A 19,242-nucleotide genomic window follows, 5' to 3' on the forward strand; every position below is an offset into this window, starting at 1 on the left:
TTCCCTCCTAGCTGTCACTCTCCTGCCCCTCACAGCCAAGTTCTGGAAGCAAGGAGGATGCTTGTATTTCCACTTCCTGGCCTCCTAATTACTCCCCAGCCCACCATAGACTGGCTTCAGTGGCCCTCACTTCATGGACACCTGCTCTTGCTCTGGTTTCCAGCCTGTTATTGCTGAAACCAGGAGACACACTTCATGCCTTTGCTGCACTGGAAGTATTGCTTACTTCACACTCCCTCCTTCATTGAACTTTTGTCTGCTTCTGCTTGGTGGATCTGGTTTCAGATCTTGGCCTGCTTTTCTGGCCACTCACAGTTATCAAATTCATTCAACACAAATTTTTGTATAATTTTTAAAGTCTTTTGTTTTTAGGAACTAGAATTTTGACATATTTCTGATGTTAAATAGCAGAATAGGTTTATTACAGGAACTTTTTTTGGTTTATAATTTCTACCACTTACTGCTTCTAAAAAGGTTTTAAGCAGCCTCCCACAAATAGCATAAATATAAGAGGGGCTGCTAAAGTATAGATAAGAAAGAAAACTCTGTGTAACAGGAGGAAAAACTAAATAAATAAATTACAGCAATTTGTGTAATGTGGTTATTATAATTTAGTTTTGAAACTTTTAGAAGTCAAAGTAAAAAGGGAAAGAAAATATACATATACATATATATAATGGTTCATCAAGAGAAACTTTTTTTTGGTAATAAATTCTAAAACTGTAAGAGAAAAGTGTTAGACATCCTGATATAAGGATGTACACACTAAGTGTTTTCAACAGGTAAAAGGAAAAGATGTTCTTCAAAGAACTTTTTAAAAAAAGTCATCCACCTGCTTTCCAAACTGAAAATACAATACTAAACCATAATCAGTCTTTTTTATGAAGGATATGACTAATATGGTTCAGATATGTAACTTTATATAAAGATAAACCTGAATTTACCAGCAGAAGACTCATTATTTAACGCTTGTGAGAGTCTGGAATACTTGTATTGTCATCTAAATGAAAAGTACTTTCTGTATCTGTTTATCATGTGGCAAGATTGACACATTGTTGACACATGGATGGAAAAGTCTGACCTGCATTCTTGCCCAGATAATGAGCTACCTCCTAGGCCGGTAGCTGCAGAGGTGTGGTCATGGGGAGGTTTCAGAAGGAGGGAACCTTGGTTCATACCAATTTTTTTTTTTTCTTTTTCTTTCTTTCTTTCTTTTTTTTTTTTTTTTGTCATGCTGTCTCTTTAAGGGCAGGGACTCAACTCATACCAAATTTGAATTAACTACTTACCATTTCTACACTATAGCTGAGCTGAGTTCATTTTAGCCTGGACAATTCCAGGAGAAGGTGTTGTCTGTCATCCACTTTGACAATAGAAGAGCTTCAGTGGAATGTGGGATTTGAGTGGCGGAATTCCCAGATCTGCTAAAATAAAATTATGAGACATAGCTTCAGATATTAGAATGAACTGACTTACTAGGTAGAGTTTAGTATTAACTATCCAGACTTTGGAAGAAAAAAGAAAAAAAAATCACTTTCATTTAGAATCGTTTATTTTATACCATAGGAGCTGTTGTCTCTTTTTAATTTATTTTTATTTTTTAAGCTCTATGCCCAGTGTAGGGTTTGAACTCATGACCCTGAGTCACCTGCTTTACCGACTGAGCCAGCCAGCTGCCCCTAGGAGCTGTTGTCTCTTTTTTTTTTTTTTTTAAAGATTTTATTTATTTATTTATTTGACAGAGAGAGACACAGCGAGAGAGGGAACACAAGCAGGGGGAGTGGGAGAGGGAGAAGCAGGCTTCCCGCAGAGCAGGGAGCCCGATGCGGGGCTCGATCCCAGGACCCTGGGATCAATGACCTGAGCCAAAGGCAGACGCTTAACAACTGAGCCACCCAGGCGCCCCATAGGAGCTGTTGTCTCTTGATGCACCTCTTGGTTTATGAATAAAATCATGTTACCAGTTAAAAGGAGGATCCTTGATTTATTAATTGCAGTGACAGGAGGACATGTGTCTAATAAATCCAAAATTGTATATTAAAACTTATTTTAGTATAAAATGGTTAAAAGAAAACAGTTGGAGAGTTTGGGTGAGCTAGTTTAACCCCATTTGAGATTGAAAATCTGACCTGTCAGGAGACTCTCTGCAGTCTGATTCTTGGCATTGGGTTAGAATGCAGAAAGAAGCCTTTCCAACATGTGATTCATTTTGAGCTTTCACAGCTTGGCTCATGGCTGATTTTTATTCATAGAGCCAAAGACCAAGAATAGACAGGTAATTCATACACACAGAAAAATAAATTCTTACCTTTTGCGGGGGAGGGGGGGCATTTTATCGGTATAGCCATGGCCAGTGACAGAGTATTGGGTCCTAAAATCTGCTTGGTCCTCGTGAAAATTATTGGCCTGAGAGATGCAAAACTTATAATAACGAAGTTTTCATAGCATCTGAAAATGGGCTTACTAGCTACAGATATTTACTTTTGGGGACCCATTCATTCTTTAAGTTATAATTAATTTTTTAAGCCATAATTCATTGGAAAAGATGATCTTTTAAACAGACTGCTTGTTGCTGTTGTAAATTTGCTGCTGTATAGCAAATTGTGTGAATATTGAATTTAAAAGACTGAATTTCTGGGTTAAATTCTATTTTCACCTGTGATAAGCATGTACTGAATACTGTATCAGTGTATGAGAGTTAAGTGAACTACTGGCTGCAGCATAGGGCAGATGGAATAAGTAGGAAAATGAATCAACACAACATTTTTAAGGAGCAAAGAGAAAGAAGGTATCACTTGTGGCTCAGAAAGGGGCACATTAAGGAACGTGTGACTTAACGTTTCCTGCTTCATGGTGATATTTGATTTTGTCCTTGAAAGATATGGACTTGTAATAGGTTGAGAAGGAAGATTGAGCTTCCAGGAGTTGAGTGTTTGGTGCAGTAAGAGGGTGCTTGGTAGAGAAGAAGGCTTGAAGCTGGTCAGTGAAAATGGAGGCTGGGGAAGGAGGTTGGATTGTGGAGGCCCTTGAATTTTTAGGTTATGTTCTGAGGCTGCGGAAACCAATGGAAGGTTTTTAAGTAGAGGAAATGTTATGAACTGACTTCTGTTTTAGGAATATAATCCTGGCTCTTTTCTATAGAAAAGGAATATTACAAAAACAAACCAACCAAAAACTAGTATTATTTCATTCCTGTTTATTCATTTTGCTGAAAGGTCAGTTTGAGAATTAATCTTCTCCTTGGGCTCCTAATAGTCCAGGGAGTCTCTGAGGGCAAGTTCAATTGCACAAGATCAAAGTTAAGCAATTGGGCAAAAATTCAGAAAAATTCAAATAAATTGGGCCTGTTTTATTATCCCTTTATTGTTAGTGAGTGCTTCTGGAATTTTTGCTCCATTCCGCTTTCCTGATGCTTCTAATTGTGTGTCATAGGAAGGAAAACTGGTCAGAGGAACAGTCTAGAACTGAGGCTATGTAAGTGATTTAGAGTATGTGTGATTGTCTTTCCTACCTGCCTTTCTTCCTTTGGCTGCTCAAAGCTTGGAGAATAATTTTTATGCTAATTAAAAGAAGTATTGTTTTCCTATAACTTCCTAAAATTGTTTTTGTAATTTAATTGTAATTATTGTTTCCAACCGGAATTGAAGCCTGATTTCTGGCTTATATAACTGGTAATTTTTCTTAAAGAGCCAGGGAATTTTGAAGCTGTAATTCTTTGATGTAATTCTATTATAAAGAGATACTGTTTGGGACACCTGGGCGTCTCAGTCGTTAAACGTCTGCCTTCGGCTCAGGTCATGATCCCAGGGTGCTGGGATTGAGCCCCGCATCGGGCTTCCTGCCTGGCGGGAAGCCTGTTTCTCCCTCTCCCACTCCTCCTGCTTGTGTTCCCACTCTTGTGGTGTCTCTCTCTGTCAAATAAAATCTTAAAAAAAAAAAAAAAAAGATACTGTTTATAGTAGTAGAGAGGTAACAAAGTAAACACTTTCTGTAGTTCATTTAACTCTAGTTTCCTATTACTATGTAAAAATTTTTTTTAAGATTTTTATTTATTAGAGAGAGAGAGCGCGCGCACATGCACATGAGCATGAGCAGGGGAGAGGGGCAGAGGGAGAAGCCAACTCCCCGCTGAGCAGAGAGCCAGATGCGGGGCTTCATCCCTGGACCCCAGGATCATGACCTGAGCTGAAGGCAGTCGCTTACCTGACTGAGCCACTGAGGCGCCCCTACTGTGTAAAATTTAACTCGTGAAGGTGGTTACAGTTTTACCTTAAGACAGTTAAATCAGAAAAAATACATATTTAGGTTCAAATTATTTGAGAAAAGTGATTTTGTTATTTATTTATTTGGGGGGGAAGTAATTTTAAAATGTACTTATTATTTCCAAAAAAGAATGACTGTTAGCTTTTTTTTTTTTTAAAGATTTTTATTTATTTATTTGAGACAGAGAGAATGAGAGAGAGAGCACATGAGAGGGGGGAGGGTCAGAGGCAGAAGCAGGCTCCCTGCTGAGCAGGGAGCCTGATGCGGGACTCGATCCAGGAACTCCAGGATCATGACCTGAGCCGAAGGCAGTCGCTTAACCAACTGAGCCACCCAGGCGCCCATGACTGTTAGCTTTTTTAATTAGGAAGGAATTTGAAATTAATTTTATCCTTTTTCCTTTTGATCAAACGACTTGTCTCTATTTTGAAACAACTTATGGTTTTTGTTAATGCCATTCGGGCATCAGCCTGTTGACAAAATAACCAGGACTTCAGCCAAAATATTTTAACTACCATATTCAAGACCCTGTATCTAGGGGATTAGAAACATGACTGAAATTGAGTTCTTATCCACAAGGAACTTAAAATATATAGTAGAGATAAGAAAAGTAAGTAACTTCCTTGACCTTGGTAAGGTCAGTGAGCTGAGTAGTAATAAATGGAGAAGCATTAGCATTTAGTTTGGGAGGTGGGGAGATTCTGTGAAGGCTATAGACATAGGTGGCATACAAGAAGATCTTAGAAGAATAAATTGGATTTTGAGAAGAATGGTAGAGGGAGAAGGGCACAGTGTTCCTTCAGGAGAAAAGGCACAGGGACAGAAAAGCATGAGATACTTTCAGGAAGCCCTCTGGTGGGTGGTTGTTAAGGAATGTGGATGGAAGGCAGTGTTTTGTGGGCTTGTAAAAATAGGTGGTTTATGTTGCAGGACACATTGAACGCCAGTGTGGGAAGTGCAGTCACTGCTTGGGAGACAGTAGAGGAATTTTGAGGATTTTTAAGTGAACACTGATAGGAACAGACCTGTGCTTCAGGAAGACCAGTTTGTCAGTACTGCATGGTCCGGATGGAGTAGATGAACGTGGCAGTATTGTGCAGTAGGTTTGGCGTAGAAGCAAGAGAAAGTGGTAAGGTTAACAGTCTTGGGTAAGAATTATTGAAGATCTAAAAGGGATGGCAGGGGTAGAAATGGAAATAAATTTTATAGGTAGAAGCTGTGTAATTTAGCAGTTGATTAGATGGATAGAAGAAGCAAGTAGGTGTTGGCGGTCTGGTTAGTGTTTTGGTTCCTAGTAACAAATGCATGGTTCTTTATATCTAAATCCCGGCAAGGACGTTTCAGCCTTTGTTGTCTGTTTCTAAATCAGTTAGCAGCATTCAACGCTTTGGCAGGCCTTGGATAGAATACAAAAGAAAAAGGTTTTGTTTTTTTAACTTAAATATCTAAATATTCTATAATTGTCATTTTGGCAAACTTGCTTCTTCTATCTTCCCCTAACAAATTTCTTAACATTATCTGATACCCGATCTATGTTCAGACTAATCTGCTATCTAAGAAATGTTTTTTTTTTGCGGAGTTTCTTGGTTAAAAAAAATCATTGCATTTGGTTGGTAACTAACACAAGTCTTTTTTATTACACGCCCCCCATGCTATTTATTTTAAGAAACTGCGTGACATGACCTATAGATTTTTCTGTATTCTGGGTTTGGCTGATTGTATCTTTCAGGTATCATTTAAATTTTTCATTTGCTCCCCTATGTGTCCTGTAACTGGTAGTCTGAGCTGAGGCTCATTTTCTTCATTTTTTTTTTTTTTTTTTTTAAGGGGGTGGGATAAGAATGCTTCCTAGGTGGTGCTGTGTGTTTCCCACTGTAGTACATGTGGAAGCGTAGACCACCTAGGTGTCCCACTTTTAGTGATGTTAAGATTGATTAATTGGCTCAGTTACTGTCCTTCTAATCCTAGCAATAAAATGTTCCCACATCAACCAACCATTCATCTAGGGCTTTTTTTTTTTTTTTTTTTTTTGTAGCCAGTCACGATTGTTGCAGAGAGCCTTTATATCAGTAGGGTTGGAAAATGGTGACATTCCAATTCTGTCATCTCTTCTGCAGTTATTAGCCAGACTTTTTTTGTGTGAGAAGAACTTGCCCTCATTGACTATTTGGCTGTCCTGGAGTATAGTTTATATAGGATATACAGACTGGGTATATGCTTACTTCTTTTATCTGCCAGTTTTCAGAATAATGAGGCTTTTTAAAAGTATTATGAACTTGTGAATTTATATATTTGATGTTCTTCAATCCATTTGTGGTTTGTATGAACGTATTTATCTTTATGCTGTAATTCCATGTTTGGGAGCCCCTTTAAGTTGGTACTTGTGTCCTTTTGCCATGACTCTATTCATCTTTGTTAGATTTCTTACTTGTGATCACAATAAAATGTCCCAGGATCATCTTGAAATTTCTTGCCCAGCCTTGGAATTAGCCATTTTTTCAAGGAGCCCAAGTTCAAAGAGTTTTTCAAGGCAATAGGAGTTTCACTTTGGGAAGCTATTAAAGAACAGTACAAGATAGAATGCAGTCACATGAATGTATTTACCTATGGATAAATGGACTATTGGATTCGAATACCTAAAAAGGACTATTGGATTCGAATGAAAAACTCAAAGATCAGTTCCACTATTCCAAGTATGGTAGGCATGAGGTAGTGAGGACTAGATTAGGCAGTGGCAGTGGGTTAGGGTAATGGCAATGGGAATGAGAGGAAGGAATTAATAGCAATATATATTATGTTTTAAAAGTTTTGATATGGTATGTCATTAGTAATGTTAATACTAATAAAAGGATTCAAAGAGAAAAACAAAGATGACTGCAAGATGTATGGTATGGGGTCAGATAGAAATGGGAAGATTGGCAGAGATTGCTAGTTTGGGGGAGAAGATAATGGAGCGTGTTGAGTGTTCAGATGTGGCTGTATATCACAGTGAACTTTGTAGGGGGGGATTGAAATGTGTTCTATGTCTTGCTTTTTCTGAATACTTCATCCACTCTTTTGGCAAAGTACTCAGCTAGTGACTATAGGTGATGCTGTATTGACTGGGAGTGTTAATAACTCTAAGCTTTCATTTGATAAATGTGATTACAATAAATGTTTGATATATTAAACAAGAACCATCTGTTTAATGTTAAGTGAAATGGGAAACAGACTGGAAAAACATCACAGCAAATATAAAAAAGATTAATATCAATAAATATTACAATTATTTGAAACAAAACCAAAAAATGTCAGCAAACCAGGCAAAGGACTTGAACAGATAATTCTCACAACTGGGAAATATACAGTTAACCCTTGAACAATGTAGACATTAGGGGGTGCCCTTCCCTTCCCCTCCCCCTTGTAGGGGAAAATCCATACGTAACTCATGACTCCCCAAAATTTAACTGCTAACAGTCCACTGTTGACCAGAAGTCTTACTGGTAATATAACGAGTTGATTAGCAGACATTTTGTATGGTATATGTGTTATATACTATATTCTTACTAAAAAGAGAAAAGAATATGTTAAGAAAATTATAATGAAGATGGGCGCCTGGGTGGCTCAGTTGGTTAAGCGACTGCCTTCAGCTCAGGTCATGATCCCAGGGTCCTGGGATCGAGTCCTGCATCGGGCTCCCTGCTCTGTGGGGAGCCTGCTTCTCCCTCTCCCACTCCCCCTGCTTGTGTTCCCTCTCTCGCTGTGTCTCTCTCTGTCAAATAAATAAATAAAATCTTTAAAAAAAAAAAAAGAAAATTATAATGAAGAGAAAATATATTTACAATACTGTACAGTATTTGTCGAAAAAAATCCACGTGCAAGTGGACCTGCGCATTTCAAGCCCATATTGTTCAGTGGTCAGCTGCAATTTATTAATTCACTCCTTCAGCAAACATTTATTGAGCTCTTTCATCAGGCACTGGTCTGAGTGGTAGCAAACAAGATCTCTGAGCTTTTGGACGGAGGTGTGAGAGATGGACAATAGCTGCGTTCCAAAAAAACAAGAATTTCAAATAGTGCTATTAGGAAAATAAGGGTAATGAGGTAGAGAGTGGCTTTTGGTTTTTATTTTGTTTTGTTTTGATTGATTTTTGCCTTTTCTTATTGGAAAGCATTAGTAGTTGTGCAGCTGTAGTTTAGGGTTGCTAATCGCTAATTATGTGGGAAAAATGAGATTGAAGTTTTATTGGGGTTCCCTGATAATTGGACTTATATGTGGTTTTCTTTTCAGTTTTTTCTTTTGTTTGGTTCCTCTTGAAGACGTTTATAGAATGGATAGAGTGCAGATTGAGATCTTTCGTTTCTTGTGGAGCTTACGTGGGTTCTTTTCACAGAATAGTGTTTATTTTGTTCTGTTGGGAGGGAAACTATTCCTCTGAAAAATGTTCACATTTTTCCCTGTGGCTTCATTCAGTAGTGAAATGTAGTGATATGATTTTGCCATGAGTCAGTGGCACATCCGAGGGTAGAACCTTCTCTGGAAACTTCTCTGCTCATAAAGGATGGTTTAAAGGGTCACATGAGGTACATGTGGAAATTAAAGGAATCCCTGGGTACTTAGAAGTGGAAGGAGCTGCTGGAGCTTATCTTTGTCCTTTGCTGTTTAATTATATATCATGTAACTGAATGTTTCAAACTGCAATTGAAGTATAGGAAGTTCAGAGCATTTCTTTAAAGGAAGGTAATAAGGGGTTTTGCAGATGGGAAGTTACTTGTGTAAGGAACTCTCTTTAACAGATAAACATTTTTTTTTTTTTAAGATTTTATTTATTTATTTGACAGAGAGAGAGATAGCGAGAGCAGGACCACAGCAGGGGGAGTGGGAGAGGGAGAAGTCGGCTTCCCTGTGAGCAGGGAGCCTGATGTGGGGCTTGAACCCAGGACCCTGGGATCGTGACCTGAGCCGAAGGCAGACGCTTCCGACTGAGCCACCCAGACGCCCCAACGTTTGGTATTTTCCATATATTACTGAAGATTGATCCAGAAAAACAGAGAGCAAGAAAGATGCCTGTTACTTTGCAATTATATTTATTATTATTATTATTGTTACTATTTTATTATTATTAAGTTTAGGGACTTTTTAGGTATGGGAAAGAGATATGGAATAGGAAAATAAGTTTCAGTCTTTAATTTTCTATTTGGAAATTTTTGAGAATAGAAGATCTATGGGAAGAAAAGGGATGAAGTTTTTAGAAACGGAAATAGAAATAGTCCTGAGACTTAGCCTGTGCTTTCTTTAATTCTGACTAACTGTGTGGGATTGCTTTCTTTTTCAAGGAAACTTGAACATAACTTCAAAAGAAGATTTGATTTTTTATTTCTGGACTGCATATATATAACAAGACCATCAGAATGTCGGGAGCCTCAGTGAAGGTGGCTGTGCGGGTTCGGCCCTTCAATTCTCGAGAGACCAGCAAAGAGTCCAAGTGCATCATTCAGATGCAAGGCAACTCGACCAGTGAGTTCATGTTATTTTCTATCAATTATATCTCATCTTCCTGTCCTCTTTCTTTCTTTCTTTCTTTCTTTCTTTCTTTATTCATGAGAGAGAGAGAGATAGAGAGAGGCAGCAGCAGAGGGAGAAGCAGGCTTCCCGCCTAGCAGGGAGCCCGATGCGGGACTCGATCCCAGGACCCTGGGATTGTGACCTGAGCCGAAGGCAGACGCTTAACCATCTGAGCCACCCAGGCGTCCCCTGTCCTTTTTCTTTTCCCTTACTGTGAACAGAATAAATGAACATTTGGATAGTAACACTTTGAACTTTGCTACTCTGAATGATCCACTAAATGGTCCCTGTGATATGATCCCTGTGATATTTGCTGTAGCATATTTAAATATGGACTGTTTATTTTGTTCTTTACAATTGAGAAATCCCTGGAGAACTACACTAATTTAGATCTTAATGATAATAAAGGTATAAGCAGTGATTTTTTTACTTAATCATGATGTGAAATGTATCTGTTGAGGCTCTAAGATTATTTTTCTTTCTTGATTTTAAATGGTACTTGAGCTTGCCAAGATGGTCTTAACTTACTCTCCTTCCTTACAGTGGTTCTTTGAGTTGAACAACAGATTTAGCTACAATCAATAATAAACTTGTAAATTTATTACTAAGATTATAAGTAATTGCTTATAATTTTTTTACAAATAAGAGGATTTATTATTGAAATTTAAGTCCTTGCTTTCTAGCTTCTTTCTTCATATATAATTGCTTAGGTGAAAAATGACTTAAGCTGGTTTATTTTGTACTTGCATTAATAATGCCTTGAAATGGATCTGTAGGCAAATTATTAAAGTAGCATTAGTTCTACTGTCTTGAAACCTACAACTTTGTGATAAAGCAGAATCGTTGCTCTCCCAGACATAAGTTAATGCTGAGTTGTTGGGGAAACCATTCTGATTTCATCTATTTGTAGGCCATTTGCCAGTGTTCTCTAGAGGATTCTATCAGTGGGAAATAAAATTGTATATATTTAAGGTGCACATTGTGATGTTCTGATATATGTATACATTGCAAAATGATTACCACAATCCACACTAATTAATGTATCCATCACCTCTCATAGTTACCCTTTTTTGGTGTGCGCGTGGTGAAAACACTGGAGATCTGGGACGCCTGGGTGGCTCAGTCAGCTGAGCGTCTGCCTTCAGCTCAGGTCATGATCCCAGGGTCCTGGGATCGAGTCCCGCATTGGGCTCCTTGTTCAGCGGGGAGCCTGCTTCTTCCTCTGCCTGCTGCTCCCCCTGCTTGTGCTCTCTCCCTCTCTCTCTCTAATTGATAAACAACAAACAAACACTGGAGATCTATTTCTCAGCAAATTTTAAATATACAATACTTTATTATTAACTATAGTCACTATGCTGCACATTAGGTCTCCAGAACTTATTCATCTCAGGACTAACAGTTTGTATCCTTTGATCAATATCTCTCCTTTGTCCCCATCCCTACCCTCTGGTAACCACCATTCTGTTCTCTGTTACTATGAGTTTGCCTCTTTATTAGATTTTTTTAAAGATATGAGTCCATGAATTATATCCTATGAGTAATTGTAAAAGAAAAAGATGCAAAATTTAGCATTGAATTGTACACTTTAAATGGGTGAAAGGTGAACTTTATAGGGTATGAAAATTTTAAATTTTTTTTTTTTTTTTTGAAGATTTTGTTTATTTATTTTGACAGAGAGAGACACAGCGAGAAAGGGAACACAAGCAGTGGGGAGTGGGAGAGGGAGAAGCAGGCTTCCTGCTGAGCAGGGAGCCTGATGCGGGGCTCAATCCCAGGACCCTGGGATCATGACCTGAGCCGAAGACAGACGCTTAATGACTGAGCTACCCAGGCGCCCCGAAAATTTTAAATTTTTTAAGAAATGTCAGTATTGATCATTTGCTCCTTAAAGTTTGAGCTATTTGTAATTGAACTAGAGAACAAATGTTTGTTTGTTTGTTTATAAACAAATTTATTTATTTATTTGAGAGAGAGCACAAGCCGGAGGGCGGGGGGGGAGATGGGAAGGGGCAGAGGGATAAGCAGACTCCCTGCTGGAGGCCCCAAGATGGTGACCTGAGCTAAAGTTAGACGCTTAACCGACTGAGCCACCCAGGTGCCCTGAGAACAAATGTTTATGCTCTTAAATGTCACTCATTTAAGCTATGTTGTTACTTGTGCTTCATTTTAAGAGTTACATTTCACATAGAATATAAGTAAATCTTTGCACAGGAGCCATGCTGATTTGTAGCAGTCCAGTTTTAGTATATGTGCTGCTTAAGTGAACCCACTAAATCCTGATTATTGAGCTCTTGTTTCTCTCTGCAAAAAGTATTTAATTATAACTTAGTTTGGAGGCATTTTTGGCTGTTGGCATTGCCTCTAAAAATGCTGGTATGTATCACAAGTTCTTTTAAAAGGTAGACTTTAGGAAATCCTCGATCAGGAGCCAGAATTAATCCTAAAAAGAACTACTTTTCTCTGTGATACGTTTTGCATACTGAACTATCCAGGAGAAATCCCCAGTGTCATGGGTATCTGTTGCTACTTTACTTATAGGGTTGCAAATCTTACTAAAAACTTGTAAGTAGAGAATGAGTATTAAAAGGCCATATTCATGAAATGTGAAAATCAATTTATTATATAACAAAAACAAATGGAAAGTTTTATTAATATAAATAATGATACTAGTGTTTTTTTTCCTTGATGACAAATCGTTTTAGAATGCCCACATCTTAAATTGGCTATAAGTTTATATTCATTGTCAAAGTCAAATAGCATTGTGTTCATTTCCCCACAGTTTTTTTTTTTTTTTTAAAGATTTTATTTATTTATTTGAGAGAGAGAATGAGATAGAGAGAGAGCATGAGAGGGGGAAGGGTCAGAAAGAGAAGCAGACTCCCTGCTGAGCAGGGAGCCCGATGCAGGACTCGATCCCGGGACTCCAGGATCATGACCTGAGCCGAAGGCAGTCGCTTAACCAACTGAGCCACCCAGGCGCCCTGCAACATCTTTTTCTAAGATAGTTTTTTTACCATTTTAATTAGTGGTAAGTTATAATATTAGCTTATTTTCAGTCTTGACTGATTTGTATGTTTTATTTATTTCTTACCCCTTCCCCCAGCAGCGTATGTTTTAAATACCTGAATAATACAGTTCATGTTTATAATTTGTAATAGTTGTTTCCTTTGAGATTTTAGCATGAAAGAATATCCGTGTAAATTAATAGGGTTTTATGTCTACTATATATATAATGGTATGCTGAGTACTAAATAGAATATCAAAAAAAAAAAAATCAACTGACCATGTAGGAGAAGAACACTATTATAGTATGTAGTAAAATTGAAAGTTTTTCTGTAGTTCTGGATAGTTTGAGAAATAGATCTGGGTCTGCTAGATTTTCTGACTTTGCTATTTTTTTTTATCATACAGATTAAAAGCTCATAAGAAATTATTAATGGATTACAAAAAAGGTGTTAGAGCTCATTGTTTCTAAGATCTATAGATTTCTTTTTGACCTTGTTGTTTTGGTTGTATAGAAAATACTGTCAATTTAGGGGAAAAAAGTAAAGTTATCCAAATATGTTATTAACTCTGGATAAAGAATGTCAAATTTTTTCACTTGTAGTAGGTAGCAAACTGAAGGAGAAAATAAGATCCCTAGTTGTACGCCTTTTGAGGATAGGGCCGTAAATTTTATAGTTTGTGAGGATATAAGTTCTTTTTTTAAAAATTTTTTTTAAATGTTTTTATTTATTTATTCATGAGAGTCAGAGAGAGAGGCAGAGGCAGAGGGAGAAGCAGGCTCCCCGCCTAGCAAGGAGCCCGATGCCGGACTCGATCCCAGGACCCTGGGATCATGACCTGAGCCGAAGGCAGACGCTTAACCATCTGAGCCACCCAGGCGCCCCGAGGATATAAGTTCTATTCACCAATCTTGCTTATCTCCCACAAAAATCTCTCCAGAATTATTGGATATATTGATTTATCTTTTTATGAAATATTAATGAAGAAATGACTAGTTTTTATTCAAAGTAATAATTTGGTTATAGTAGGCCTGGGCATATTGTACTAGTCATATGAGAACCAATCTTTGGACTATGTGAAGCACAGTGCTGAACTCCCAAATGGTTTTTCATGATATTTTGTTCAAAACTGTTGTAGACAACAGACTGGGTGGCTCTGCTCTGCCTTACCCTTTCTTTTCCTTTCTCTTTTGAGAGTTTGCTCTAATGTGAGTCTATAGGAATCACAGAGTTGTATGTACTATAGGACCCTGCCTTTAAGAGGTTTAAAAGTGTGTGGTAGAAGACACAAGACATACTGAAATAAACTCAATACAAAGTAAAAGTGATCAAAGTGATAATTGCCATAAACAAGGGTTTTTAAAAAGTGCAGAAGTGAGTTTGGCAAAGGACACATGTAAGATTTGTAGATGATAGGGCATTTCAGCTGGACCTTGTGGAGTAAGGAGGATTTAAACTAAACATCCAGTATGTTTGGGGAAAATGTCAGAATTGCAGCTTTTTAGAACTTATCAGTATTAGGACTAGACATGGTATTCCTGACCTTCATGTGGCTATACCACATTGCCTCTCTGCACATAAACATTTAGCAGGAGAAATTTGTGACATACATGCATACATACATTTATTTAATTCATTTATTGACTTTTTTTGAAAGTAGGCTCCATCCCCAGCGTGGGGCTTGAACTCACGACCCCAAGACCAAGACTCGTGAGCTCTACCAACTGAGCCAGCCAGGCACCCCCAGAAGTTTGTGACTCTTAAATTAACATTAGTCTCCTGAAACAAAAATCCTCATTTGATGAACTAGCTTTGGGAGAAGTAGGGTTGGTTTTCTAACTGACTATTTACTTTGTTATGGCTCAGAAGTTTTGGGGTAATTTTGGGTTCTTTTGAAAGGTTCTTGGAAAACTAATTAATTGTATGAGAGACTTTTTCCTCTAGAATTTTTGGCGGTTTCAGTTTTCAACTAATGTTTTCTTTTTCTCTTCAATTTTATGTGGCAATTTCTTAGTAATTTGACTAAAATACAATCCAAATAATTTTATATGAGAGATTCTAAGCAAACTATATGCTCTGTTAGAAAGTATTAATGGCTTATTTAAAAAAAAGTTGGGCTTAATATTGGGAGAAAGCATGCATTTTGTTGCAAAAAATGAAATAAATTTGCTATAGCCACATGTGTTAGCTGTATTAAAAGACTGCTGTGCTGGCAAGCTGGCCTGGACTGTTGCTCACAGGAATTATAGCTGATTGCACATGGAATGCAATGGAATGTTCCTGCCATAAGGTCTCTTATGAAAAAGTAGAAGAGGGTGAAGAGTACTTTAGGGAACGTGCCAAATCTGAAAACTGAGTAGTAGCAGTTTTATTTAAGCACTTTCTGGTCTCAGAGAGAATATTTTCCATGGCACAGATAAATGTTACTGCCTTGACATTTTGGAGACCCAGGTGCATACAAATGGCTTTGTTTAAAAATATCCCATTATATTCCAAGTTTCACCCACTTTGGAAGCTTTTTTTTTTTGTCTAATTAATCTTAAGAAGGAAAGTGGGGCAGAATTAATGGTTGAACTGCTCACATTTATGGTAAATCTGGAGACTTTGAAACTGCATGAATTCCCCTCTGAAAAACCGGAGGGTAGATAAAGCTGGTTCCGACACAGTCCTTTAGGTGATTAAATTGTAAACGTTTGCTTCGTCTTTAACCACAGGAGTCTGTCTCTAGCTGGCCCTTTGGTAAGTCTCTTTCATGTATTTATCAAATCTTCTTTTGCCCGGGGTTTTTTTGTTTTTTAGTGCCCAAATCTTAGTGGGACAGAAGGGACTCGGTTTTTTTTTTTTTTTCCCTCCTGTTAATTACTAACATGGTACATTTTAAAAGGCTATTTCGTTCACACATGTACATTTCTAAATGAAATGGTGCACATCACAACTGGTACAAAGAATGACTTCATGTCCATTAATGAAAATTTGGGATGGAGGAAGGAACAAAGTGGAGGTTTGGAAAGAAAGACTTTTGAAAGGAATTCTTTTAAATCTGAATGTGTTTTTCTAGCTGACAATCAGAATGAAGTCTCTTTAAGTCTTTTCTGGGATAAGCCATAATTAGTTAGATCAGACTCCAGGTGTAAACTCCATAACACAGCATCCAGAGTGCTTCCCAGTGTGGCTGGAGATGGAGGATAAGGCCGGTTCTTCAGCAGTACTTCTCCACCTCCATACCAGGTGCTCTAACCTTAGAGATGGACTGCTCAGTAGTTCTTAACCTACCCTTTCTCAGGATGCATTCTGTGAGCTGCATATCTCACTCATGCCCAATCATGTGTCTCTATAACCTGCTACCATTTAATCTACCACTAAAACGGCTGCTGAAGATGGGGGCGTTTAGACTTTTTTTTTAGTAAGTAGCCTTCATGCAAGGGCCTTGAACTCACGACCCTGAGATCAAAGACCTGAGCTGAGATCGAGAGTCAGATGCTTAACCGACTGAGCCTCCCAGGCACCACTTGGGCATTTAAACGCTCTTAGCAGCATGATTTTTTCTTAGAGCAAAAAACTGGAATCAACCCCAGTATCCATCAACAGGGGAATGGATAAATAAATCATGGTAGATTTACATAAAATAGAATACAGCAGAGAAGAATTACTATGTGCACACACACAAATTATAAACAAACTGTAGCTATACAAGCAACTCAAAAAAGAAATCGGTGTATTTATATAGATTTCAAAGCATGCAAAGCTGTTCTCTGTATTCTTTATGCCATACAAAGACACGGGTAAAACTATGAAGAAAAGTAAGGCAATAATGACAAAATTCAGCATGCTTCAGAGATGAGACGGTGGGCAGAGAGATCTGGAAGGGTCAGACAGGGGAGCTGCAGAGGTGAGAATCCTATTCTGTAACTGTCTGGTGGGTACTTGCGGTTTTGTCCTCTTGTCACAGCTTTTACATTTTATTTAAAAAATATATATATATGTAAAGATTTATTTACTTATTTTTAGAAAGGGAGCGTGCATGTGCACGAGTCGGGTGGGGGGGCAGAGGGAGAGGGAGAGTCCCAAGCCGACTCTTTGCTGAGCATAGACCCCAGTGTGGGGCTTGAGCTCACGACCCTGAGATCATGACCTGAGCTGAAACCAAGAGTCAGACGCTCAACCCACTGAGCCACCCAGGTGCCCCTATAAATTATAAATTTTATGAATCTATCTACTGTTTGTATACTAAGTACTTAATTTGGAAAGTATACAAAGGGAAAAAACGAAGTCCTCACCTTGCAAATAGAGCTACTATGTACCGTGCCTATTTATATCTGTGACCAGGGCTTTTCAGTGTGAGGGGCACAAGCCCATGACATTTTTCTCCTGCCCCCTCTTTCTGAATCCTTCTAGACACTTTTCACTCCTTTTTCCAAAGAGAGGCATGTTTACTCTCTAAGTGATGTACATATTGATTAAATGACACTCATTTGGTCACTGGAGTAGAAGACGGTAAGCAGCAACAAGAGCTTCTATGGCACTGGGAGAAGAGCTTAGTAAAATCTACTGAAATCAACTTGGGTACCAGTGGCATTAAACTTTTTAAAAAATTTGAAATGAAACACTTTTCTTCTAGTCAGGACTTGGAGTTACAGCCGTGAGGGGGGTATGTGTGGGGGTGTTGCGGTTGGGGAACAGAGGTGCCCCAGAAATGATACATTTCCTCAAGAGTTGACTGAAACTGAGTTTGTCCTTTAGAATGACCTTTAGATGATTTTTGAGGCTAGCCTTCTCAATGTAGCACTGTCTGCTGGCCCCTGACTTTGCCGTGTACCTTTTTACACCCTGACCTTCTGCTACCCCCGTCAGCCTTTAAAGCAGCTTTTGCCTCCCTTTCCTCAGGCCCAAAACAGACTTTGTATTTTCTTCTACATCTGACACGATGACTTCTCATGTGGCAACTTACTAAGCTGACATCCGGGAATGTATCCCTGGAATGTACCTTCTTTTATTTATTTATTTATTTATTTTTATTTTTTGATTTTTTAAAATATTTTATTTATATATTTGACAGAGAGAGACACAGCAAGAGAGGGAACACAAGCAGGGGGAGTGGGAGAGGGAGAAGCAGCCTTCCCGCGGAGCAGGGAGCCTGATGCGGGGCTCGATCCCAGGACCCTGGGATCATGACCTGAGCCGAAGGCAGACGCTTAACGACTGAGCCACCCAGGTGCCCCGTACCTTCTTTTAGATGAGATAAATTATCATTAACTTATTGAGCACATTTCTTTTAAGTATTCTTCAAGAACGTGATTGTAATGGCTATGTAGTATTGTTATATTAATAAACCGTAATTTATTTAGCTAATCCCCTATTATCAAACAGTTGAGCTTTAAAACCACTTCTTAGGCCTGCTGTAAAGAAGAGTGTAAGCCCACACAGGTAGGGAAGGAAGGAACTGAGAAGCTGAACATGTCGAACCCAACATGTTCAAAACTGAATTCCTAATATGTCCTCTTCCAGTCCTGCTCCCCTGCACTCTCCTTCAACTCAGTGGAAATTCTGTCTTTGTGGTTGTTCAGGGCAAAAATAGTGTAATTGTCCTTGACTTCTTTCCTCCCTCTGTCAGAAAGGCCTGTGGGCTCTGCCTCAGAAGATACTCAGAATCTGACCACTCTTCCCCCTACTGCCACCACCCGCAGTTGCCTCCTAGCAAGTCTTTGGGCTTCAACCCTTGTTTTCTAGGACTCCCTTCTCGACAGAGCAGCTAGAACAATACTTGTAGAATGGAAATCGGATTGTTTTTTGGTTTTTTTCCCACAAAACTCTAAGATGGTTCCCATTTCACTCAGAATAAAAGCTGAAGTTTGTTCATTGACTCTCCTCTCCCTTTGTAAAGACTGTAGCCTCTTTGGTCTTTTACTTAATAGTGTATTGGGTACATTTCCCCATGTATTCTTTAAGAATGTGATTTTAGTGGCTACATGGTCTTCTATTGTATTTATGAAGCCTTCATTATTTAGCTTCTCTGTGATCAGACACTTGAACCTTCAGTCTTTTGTTTATTCAGTGGAAGTGTTGCTAGTGCCCACCTAGCCTAATGTCCCAGGGTTGCTGTGAGGATCGGATGGAATCAGGTATACTGCATAGGATGGTATTTGAGAAGTTACTCATTAGCTTGTTTTTTTGTGGTTAGTTTTGGTACCTAAGTTGTTATTTTCAATGGGAATATAAATTTAAAGGTGGAAACAGTTGTACCTATCCCCAAGTTGGAGGAGGCCTTTGGTATTGTGTATTTGTAACTGCTTTTAATTACATTTTATAATTTAAACTTCTTCAGTTACCCAAAAAATCTGCCATCTAGATTCCAAAACAGTGAAGAGAAGAAGACTAGCTAAAATCTTGTAGGAAACGTAGTCCTCTTTCTGTGCCAGTTTGCATCTTATT

General features: G+C 38.4%; 1 protein-coding gene across 1 annotated transcript in view; it reads left to right on the plus strand.

Moving 5' to 3' along the window:
* The window catches only part of KIF1B (kinesin family member 1B), a 137,286-nt gene that overhangs the window by 5,713 nt on the left and 112,331 nt on the right, over positions 1–19,242 (plus strand). Inside the window, exon 2 of the mRNA XM_081816819.1 lies at positions 9,580–9,760. Coding sequence (XP_081672945.1) covers positions 9,655–9,760 — 106 coding nt within the window. The 5' untranslated portion in view covers positions 9,580–9,654. The remainder of the gene's footprint in view (positions 1–9,579; positions 9,761–19,242) is intronic.

Source organism: Leptonychotes weddellii, chromosome 4 (assembly GCF_054177405.1).
Source record: "Leptonychotes weddellii isolate Sample4059 chromosome 4, ASM5417740v2, whole genome shotgun sequence".
Classification (NCBI taxonomy): domain Eukaryota; kingdom Metazoa; phylum Chordata; class Mammalia; order Carnivora; family Phocidae; genus Leptonychotes; species Leptonychotes weddellii.